Here is a 9,983-nt window from a genome sequence, read left to right as displayed (position 1 = left end):
ATAAAACCTACAGACTTTAACACAGCTGATTTAGTCAGCGTCTATCTTGGATATTCCATAAAGTGCTCCAAAGACTGTCGGAGGATTTCGGTAAATCGCATGAGTGTCCGTTCTTAAAACAGTATTATGTTCAGAAGTAAGGCAGAAGGTTTTACATGCTTGCTCTCGTAAAGATCCACCTACATCTAATTAGGGTTCCCAGTTTGGGATCTCTATGTCCCAGCTTGAGCTACGATATGAGCAGTGGAATTCATCTGAATAAAAATTCGCACATATGCCTTTGGGTCCCGGCGCATTATTTGATGATTGGCCCACACGCATGTTTGAGTGATGTCTAGTGGCGATATTGATAGGGCTGAATTATTGGTGTCGTAACTCAGGGCCAGGTAAAACTCGAATCTCTCTAGCACGGGAGTAGGGTCTTAGACATTCAGAACGCAAACTCGGCAGCTCAGGCCGATCAGGAATAGTCAATCAAAGAAATGGTTTAGCGAAAGGGATCCAACAAAACAGACCTTGTGCGGTTAGGTTCTCCTGAATACGTTGTGTAGCTCGTTAAGTTAATTCCACTTGACTGTTAAAATAACCGGGGGTCGAGTGTGAATAAACCAATAACAATTTTTGTTGAAGCCGTATCTAGCACATCGGCCGTCAGGCTTCTTCGTCAAATAAATCGTCTCTCACAGTAAACACAGAGCCGACTACTACCGAAATCTAGTGCTGACGTTTCACTCTTTTGTATCTCGTAAAATTGATTCCACACATACCCATTTCTAGTAATCCTCTCATAAACTCATCTCTCTGAATGTATTTCTGGAGGTGTGGGTACCTCAGAATCATTTTGGTGGGCTAGTACATGTGCCCTCTATATTTGCAGTATGGCTCTCAAATAAATTACTCCTTTGTAACACAGAAACATCAGCGTTTCATATTGTATTTTTGCATACTGTATATTTTTCGTTGGATTTTTTTTATTTTCTGGCAGTAATGAAGAGTCATCTGTTACACCCGGAGGACTATCATATATTACCAGGACTACCAATGAATCACGCATTATTTTAAAGTTAATTGATCCAACTGAAACTGATCTAAATCCTTCTACATTCCCGTTCATTTCAGTTCACCGGGTCAATGGTCGCTGCTGATTTTGTTGCTACACGAAAGAGCTGGTTTACCGAAACTTCTTTCCAAATTACGAGCACCAGGACAATTGGCGTTAGTCGATTATTTCCAAATGTATCATGTCCCTCTAGATTTATTACAGCGTTCTCCCAACAAGTACGACATTTCATTGCCAGTGAGTAACTTGTTGTTATGAATATTTTGAAACGACGTCTTCCTTTTGACACAAGAAGAGTTAAGAAATTTAATGGTACACAATTGTGGACCATTTTGGAACTTCAAAGCATGAATTATTAAACGAACTACAAACTCTGCTGTGTAAGGGAATACCTCACATATAAGTGAAGTGAATAGTAGAAAACAAGCCCAACTTCAGATAGGATGTCAGCCGACTCATATCGACAATGAGGATGTTCCTTCTCATTGTAGGATGACAAATATAGAGAGCACCGGGCAGAAAAACTGGTAGCTCGGATCCACAGGTGTACCATCGGCGTACGCAGGCTGTTGATTGCCTAGAGAAAATTTTAACCAAATATGGAGGCAATGTATAGCTTCTTTGGAACGTTTGGTGCAATTCTTAGCGAGCGATCTTGAAATGATGATAAGCTAATCGTTGATTGGGCTACGTATTCTTAGAGAAACGGCATGAAGAATTTATTATGGGAGGCAAGTCTTGGTGCATATATGTCTATCATTCAGGCGCTTTCTAGGGGCTTTCAAACAAGGGACATTTGAAAATCCGTACTTCTAATCCGACAACCCAAGCGGTCTGATTAGAAGGATTTGGCAAGCCTTCCCAAACGTCTACAAGGAAGAACCTTCAAAATACATTTGAAGCTCCATGCTTATAATTTTTGTTGGAAGAACTGCGCGTTTTTCCCCGTTCTGATACAATTAGACCATGTGGCTAATATGTTGTCGATCGAATTCTAATGCTCGGAAGTGCAACCTGATTGTTAAGGCTTTTCACGAAAATTTCAATTACAAGTAATGGTACGAAAATTTAGTTACAAGTAATGGTGTGGTGTAGTATCGTCCCCAAACCTATTCTTGTGTCTTTATTAAAAGGGAATGAAGACATTATAACAGTTTTGGTGAACAAGTATCATTCTGGTATGTAAACACTTCATTCCACTGCGAGCCTGCGCTTAGCGTAAACTAAGCGCAGCTAGACTACCACATATGAACACACAAACTTGGATTCAACAAATTCCATAATCGCCTGGATTCATTAGTTGGTGAACCGAGAGTGAAAAATAATAGCATGTTAAATTGAAAGCTGGATGTCAGTGACCACTTCTTCAGTGTGTGCAAGTTGCGACGAACGCTCTTCCACCATTGGACGCAGTGGTATTGACCTTAAGCTCCATGGTCCATTTCAACGTCAGTAGACGCCGGCCATCTTTTCACCCAAGTACAAAATGGCCCACACCTCCTAGGTGTGTTGAGTGTGACGATCCCCCTTGGGATCTCCCATTTCGAGTAAGCAGCTACCGAGTATATGTGACAACAGCCGTAAAGTGCTCGTGCTTAGGGTTCTTTCTAACTTTCTTCCTAACTTGCATAAAAAATCGTGAAAGCACACAAACTAACTCAACTGGCCTTATGTCTCTGTGAAATGGAAAACCGTTGGGTTAGTATCCTACGATTACACACTTCGGTGACATTCAATTCACCTGATTTATCACTTCAAATCCCACCCCATTTTTTCTTCAGCACCCCTGTAATGTCCGATAACAGCAGAATGAAATAGCCTATACGGGTTAACCTGCCAGCCACTGGACTATTCACCTGAGGTTCGAATTGTCGCTCCACGGATGCTTGCATACCCCGCAGAAAACCTAGTGTGTAAGATGGGTAGCAAAACGTGCAGAGGCCTGCAAACTGTCTTCAGCATGGTGACAGTGTGCTCAGTTCCAGCTGCACGCATTGAGTAGTGGTTCGGTTTGCCAGCTCGCAACATGTCTCGTTGTAACGGAAATCAGGTAGTTATTATCCTTCGATGTGTACCAGTATTTTCCAGACTTTTTTTCATGATGAGGATTACGGAATCCGACGGCATGTTCAGTAGAATAATTAGTAAAAATGAATAAATAGCATTTTACCTTTCAAGATTGATGTGTATGCGGATGAATAAGATTGATGTGGTCTTTTCCCAATGTAACCAGATGATCTGGGTGTTGGTTGATCGTGTGCTTCAAAATTGACCAGCAGTTAGTCTGATCGATTATGTTATTAGCTAACTGCATTGAGCGACACTCCGTCCGGAACATCGAAAATATAGCTCGGTGCATGGGTACTTGTTTCTGTGATCAGCAGTTATCCATCCACTTCTTGCAGTCTATGTATGACACATGCATTCTTTGTGAGTCTAAGGGATACTTGAGGACGCTATAACATCTCACTGGTTCCTGAAGTTACTCCTCCCCCTCCTGAGGAAAGTGCTTGAATCTGCTCAAAAGCTGGTTCCATTGGTTCTATTTTAAGTAGATAATTTTCAGCCATGGCGACACCTGATGCATCACCAGTTGCAACACCAGCAGGATATTTTGAGGAATGCCAATAATTGAGTGTGCATAAACAGTGCATGAACATTTTTGCCGTCTGAGCACGATTGGCATTTCCTCATTCAGTGGCACTAATCCTATCTAGGTGTGCACTCCCTGACAGTATGCCAGCCCGCGCACAACAATGAGTTGCACACACAAATAAACCCATGCCACATCGGCCGGGGCGTGGTGCCATCACACGCGTCGACTTACCTGCTACATACAGCAGGTCGGGGAAGTGAAAACTGGTGACAGCTGACACCTCCCTTCTTTCTATTTCACATACTTTTTATTCCCCCTCTCCCCCAATTAATAACTCTCTCCTTGTCGGTGCATCCCCAAGGACTGATGACTCCGTTCGTGTTTCATCGGTTTCACGTGCAACATCTGCTCGTCTCACGCCATCGACATCCTCAGGTATCCGTGAATCAAACTTCAAGCCTCGACATCCAGTCTGTCTGACCGCCTTCAAAGTCCGCACTCTGAATCAAGCAAGACAACAAGCCGCTCTTGCACTAACACTCGAATTACTTGGCACTGATGTGTGCTGTGTCTCACAAACAAGAATTAAAGATTCAATCACAGTGATTGAGTTAACCACCCCATCAATCTCCACTTGCTTCCTGCTATGCAACTATGGTGATCCAGAAGCCGTAGCAGCGGGTTGTGCAGGAATTGTCATCGTCCTAAGTCACCGGGCGAAATTATCCTTGCTTGACTGAATACCTTTTGATAGTCACCTCTGTGCGGTTTGCCTGGCAACGTCTGTGAAGGAGTCTCACAAGCGGGAAGTTGCTCGATGTCTGTTTAGCGTGTCTGCTTATGCTATAACTGACCAAAGCTCCAACGCTTTCGGAGACGGGTTTTACGACACCCTGAATGCGCTGTTACGGTGAGCTAAAAGCCCAGATATCGTAATGGATACCGTAATGGAGATCCAAATGCATAAGTGGGCAACCTTAGCGTATCTGAGACTTAATGAGGAGGTCAACATGGATTGGACTAGGTAGGTACGGACAGTAGAAATCGATTGCTTCAGCTGTGTGCTGATCACAATTTGTTTTTGTCCGGTACCGAATTCCGAAATTGACGAAGCCGTTTGGCCACATAGTGTCCTCCAACGGCATACCTACCACAAACTCAGATTGATCATATTGCCATCAGTCACCGACGACAGGGATTACTAACTGACTGCCAGTCGTTTTGGAACATATTTGTGGATTCCAACCACGCACTCATACGGAGTTGCTTCTCCCCATACAACTGGGGAGAGTCGGTGATAGAGCCCATTTTCAAAACGTGGCCCGTAGTAATTGTGGGAACACGGGGGATCAGCTTAACCCCGGTCGTATCGAGACTGCTGGCGTTACTTGTGCTTCGTTACCCTACGGTGGGTCGTGATACACTGACTCGAGAGCAGCAAGTGAAATGCCGCCTTGGTACGGGTTCAGTCGATCAAATGTTTACACTTCATCAGGTACTAGAACAACACCATACGTATAAGCGACCCGCGACTCTAGTATTCCTTGATTTCCAAGGCACATTTGACTCGATTGACTGGCATGCTCCTCCCCCTTGTAGGCCCGAAGAGATCACTATTTTTCATGCCCAATTCACAGTGGCGGAAGGAGATAGGTGGCCAAACCTTGATCTTGCAGAGGGGTATGGAGATCACAAAATGCTTGGGTGCTGTCGCCTTCCAGGATAGGGACCGCGTGATCCCCTGCTCCTGGTTGGAGACACTGCAAGATATGGGTGCCAAACGATGTCAGTGTCGATCTTGTTGTCAGTTTCTACCATATTGCCGAGTGTCTGGGGTGTAGGCACTTTAAAAGGTTGTTGTAAGCTAGCGCTAAGTCCGTTCCAATTCCACCTTTATTTTGTTCCTCACAATACGGCTATCAACTAAAACGGCAGCGAAGCATCGGTGTTGAACACTGATGTCATGTTGTCCCTGAGGACAATAATGGTGACTACATATGGGGATTGCTTTCTTTGCGCTGGTTGAAAAGCCGTCAAAGAACTGCAAGCAATAAGTTTCAAACTATTTTATTGCTATGCAGAATAGTGAGGCACGACAGATTGCTCATGAATTGCGAATACGCTTCCATAAATAAACGAGATTCTGGGGAATGGATCCAAGGCGAAATGAATAAAGGCAACATATACACCCATTATGAGTGTTTCTTGCGATATTTCATTCCGAATAGTTAAATACGACAGTGGCCGCTACAATGTGCCCCTTCGTCGGATAATGTTTGGTGTTGAAATCCCAAACGGGTAAAAGCTCATACATTCATCATCATCTGCGAATCTCACCGAATTTAATATTAGGAAAAGCGGATGCACTATTCAAACGTTATCAAAACTGGGTTAGCGAATCAATATCAAAAACAAACGTCGGACTCCTGCAGATCAGTCATACATGACTGGCAGATTCAACGGAGAACCAAGTTCTTCACGCCTGCGACTGTTTCGAAACACTTCGGTGTGTGCACATAAACAACAATTTTTAACAGAGTAAGGACGTAGAGACTTTCACCATGGAAGATAGTAACTCATCCCATGGATATAGTATTAGTTAGTCATCACGATGCATACACATATGCCCCGAAATGCCAACGCACATTTGTCATATGTCGTACTCACATATTCCGACCAATACATCTCCAAAGTAAGTAAAAGATTTAATCGTAAACATTCGCCTCACTACTAATCAAATTGTGAATAGTTTGATGTTTTCCCGCACACATTACGAGTCATATTATTGATGAAGTTCAGAAATCTTATCATGTGGCTTATCAGAATCGACCTCCATCTTGTATGCATGTGTTTGCAGCACAGACCAGTGCTTCAAACACTTTCGATGAGCATCATCGTATCAGATAACAGCTAAGCGCTGCAATAAAACCGAGGATGTATTCTGAAGTAACAATTGTTCAAACCCTAAAAGCAAACGTGAAACATCACAAAACTCGCTTGGTAAACGTGGACATGTCAAGCAAATTGTTTTTCCCGAAGTTTTGGCCACTGTACTTTCAGCCACATCATTCAGCAAGACAAGGGAAGTCGAGTGAAACTGTCAAAAATGGGAGGGCACAAACTTTTGATTTGTCAAGCTTATGTCTGAAAATACAGCCTTGGTAAAGCAACCTGCGTTTGGAGGTGACCGTGAATAGAAATAACATAAACAATAGCTCCTTCCAAACTATTGCTGCACTCGTCCACCACTTACAGTAGCAAAGTCCGATGAACAGTTCCAAATGCATTTGCGTGTGGATGCTTTCATTTTCGTTTTGAGAGATCTACCAACACCCCAGTTAAAAATCAGGAATCTCTGAAGTTGTTTACTTTTGTGAGAAAAACCATAGATGTTGGGTCCATACAGAATGGTTCCTTAGTCATCACTTTCTTTTCTGGTAAAACAAACTATTTCGTTCATCACCCAGCTTAGCGAAATAAGTGGGCCACATCATTGCTCAGCAATCAAATCAAAGTCTAGCAGGAACTTCTACGGTTACTTTTAGGATAGGCGCGTTCAGGTTACCGAATGTTTTGTAATGTGATTCGGTGTTCGATAATGTGTTCTGTAATGTAATTAAATGTCTAAGCCCCAGGGAACTCAACCGGTTCGATATGATTTCTTATAAGTTATCGAGCTCCCCGAGTTGACATAGACAAGTGCGGACTTATTCACCTCACAGGAAGAAGGGAAGTTTACCGATGACTAAGAATTAACGGTTGCCCTTTATATACATGCCTAAATAACCACTAGAATGCTGCATGCATTCGTTGAGAACAATTCGGTGTTGTTTACCTGTCCCCAATCTGTAACTAGTCTGAAATTACAAAACCAAGTCGTTTTGTTTCAACAGGAATCCTGTCCCAGGTTGATCAACGTGACGGTTTTAATGGTGGTCACGAAACACCTACGGCCGCCTCCAGGATTTACCATATGAGGCAGCATTTACTAAGGATTTGTTAGCTAGCGAATACTCTTCCAAGTTCCAGTGAACTCCGAGAAATTCTACAAATATTGTGACCTGTTGCTTCCATATTGAGATTCCAATTTCCATTCCACGTGGTACGTATTTATGCTCTCTAGATCCAGATGACTTGAAGAATTTCTGTGAAGCATTTAGAGAAAAAATCATACGTAGTGCGTCCATTCTCACCTTCACTTCCATAGTCAGCGCATTTTCTTTCTGACGAGTGTGCGATTAGATACTGGCGGAAGTTGCTGAGGCATGCCAATCAGGCCAGTGATTTATAGGCTAGTTTCATCACTGTATTTCGAGGTGGAGTATATTGTTCTGAAGCAGTGGTCCTAAATGTGCGCGCATTGAATATGTCTCTAGTTCGGGTATCACCTCAAACACCATGACTAGATATAGTTGGGTGACTGAATTTTTGAAATATAATCAAAATCAACTTTTTTGCTCATCACCCAGTTTAGCAAAACGAATGCGCCGCATTGTTGTTCGGCAATCAACCCAATGTCTAGCAGGAGCATTGAAGGTTACTTTTTGGATTAAGTGCGCCCAGCTCGTCGAACGTTCTGCGCGGATGCAACCAAGTGTTATTTAAGACAGTTAAACCGCGAAGGTGTAAAAAACTACCCAAAAACACCTATATTGCGAGTGTTTACTAAATTATCCAGAATGAAAGCCATAGGGAACTTAGTTTGATGTCTAAGTTCCAGGGAAATCAACCGTCTTGGTAAAAGTGTAATTTAGCAATCACTCTGAGGTAACACCATCAAGTCGGGAGTTATTCAACTCACAGGAAAAATGGGAGTTAACCCCTGAATGAGAATCAAGAGTTGTGTCATAGAAGGATTAATTACTATACACATTCGTTGAAAACGATTCGGTGTTGTCAACTTGTGCCGATCCGTAACTGAATGGATATCACAAACCTAATTGTTTCGACTAAGCAGAAATCCGGTCCAATATGATGGTTGTTCTAATGGTCACAAAGCCACTTCACGACCGCGGTTCCACGATCTACCTGATGAAGCAAATCTTACCAAAGATTTGTCAGCTAGCTCAGTGACAAATTTCAGTTAACTCCGCGAAAACCTACGGGGATTCTGATCACTTGCCTCAACATTCTGATTCCATTCTACATTTGGCATAGTAAGCATTTATCCACACTGAATCAAAATGAATTAAAGTTGTGTGCGAGAAATTTNTACACGGCAAATTTGAATATACTCCAAATTCACATGCGTTGTTAAGATGGCGTTCTATTACTTCATCCTTTCGTCAAGCTGGCGCGATATTAATGCGTTAGAAACTGCCAACTTTTCGGTTTAGAAGGAAATCTCGACCAATAGAACGTAGCACCAACACTCATAGCTATCGTCCTGTTGTTTTGCTAGCAAGGCCAGTTCTTTTTATGTTGTCCGACACACTGTGGATATTTCCTCGTGTTCATTCAAAGTGAGGTCTTAAATTAATGTATGTTAGTCAGTGAGAAACAAATGCCCTTAAGCATTCGACGGATGGACAGTGATCTTACGTAAGAATTCCCCTTGTAGTTCCACTTGTAGTCTACTGAGACGGCGACGGATTGTCATACATAAAATTTCCATGGTAATTGTCACCCTGATCTGTAGAAGTTGGGAAACAGTGTTTGCCAGCTTGTCCGAGGCGAGAACCCAAGCCGTGGAGGTCACTGTTTACTAGTTTAACTGCGGCGGGCGAATCCTTGACCGGCAAGCATCAAGTGGGATTTCGACTGGGTAGAGGTTGCATCGCCCACATATGCAGTCTCCGTCAGGTGTTTGGGCAACGCCTTATGTACATCCGATCCACAATGTTGTTTATAGCTTGGTTTCATGAATGCGTTCGATTCTTGTAGTCATCAGTTTTGTCAACCACATTTGCCTCAGAAATTTGTCAACATCATCCGGCGCCTATATTCACACCTTGAGAGTGTGCACTTGAGGGTGTATGGAGAGTTCTCTAGAAGATTCTTAACAAAAAGCACTATCCTGCTTCCCTGTTTAACTTCATCGTCGATGCAATACTGGTGCGAACACAGGAAGTTCTCCAATATCCGGCAGTTATGTTGGGAAAGTTGTAGATAGGGTGAGCACAGCCGGTGCCACCTTTTAACTTAAAGAAGTGTGTGGAGCACATCCAAGGTACAAAACCAAAAACTGTACCCAGCAATCAGCTCGAGGCCACGTTGAGTTATGTGCAAAACCTCAAATGTCAAACCGTTCGAATAGAAGTTTATCAAAAAATGCGGTACTACGAATACTACAATAAAATAATAGAATTATACACATACCAGATCGTA

At 42.8% G+C, this 9,983-nt stretch overlaps 1 protein-coding gene across 1 annotated transcript in view; it reads left to right on the top strand.

The window, feature by feature from the left end:
• Positions 1–6,239: 6,239 nt before the first annotated feature.
• T265_11987 (hypothetical protein) overlaps positions 6,240–9,983 on the top strand; it is a gene marked incomplete at both ends in the record, with an annotated part of 8,642 nt that continues 4,898 nt past the window's right edge. Inside the window, 3 exons of the mRNA XM_009178853.1 lie at positions 6,240–6,348; positions 9,295–9,458; positions 9,508–9,710. Coding sequence (XP_009177117.1) covers positions 6,240–6,348; positions 9,295–9,458; positions 9,508–9,710 — 476 coding nt within the window. The remainder of the gene's footprint in view (positions 6,349–9,294; positions 9,459–9,507; positions 9,711–9,983) is intronic.

The sequence above is a fragment of the Opisthorchis viverrini genome (genome assembly GCF_000715545.1).
Source record: "Opisthorchis viverrini unplaced genomic scaffold opera_v5_694, whole genome shotgun sequence".
Classification (NCBI taxonomy): Eukaryota; Metazoa; Platyhelminthes; class Trematoda; order Opisthorchiida; family Opisthorchiidae; genus Opisthorchis; species Opisthorchis viverrini.
The sequence above is the reverse complement of the archived record's forward strand: the minus strand, read 5'-3'. Positions and strand labels throughout refer to the sequence as shown.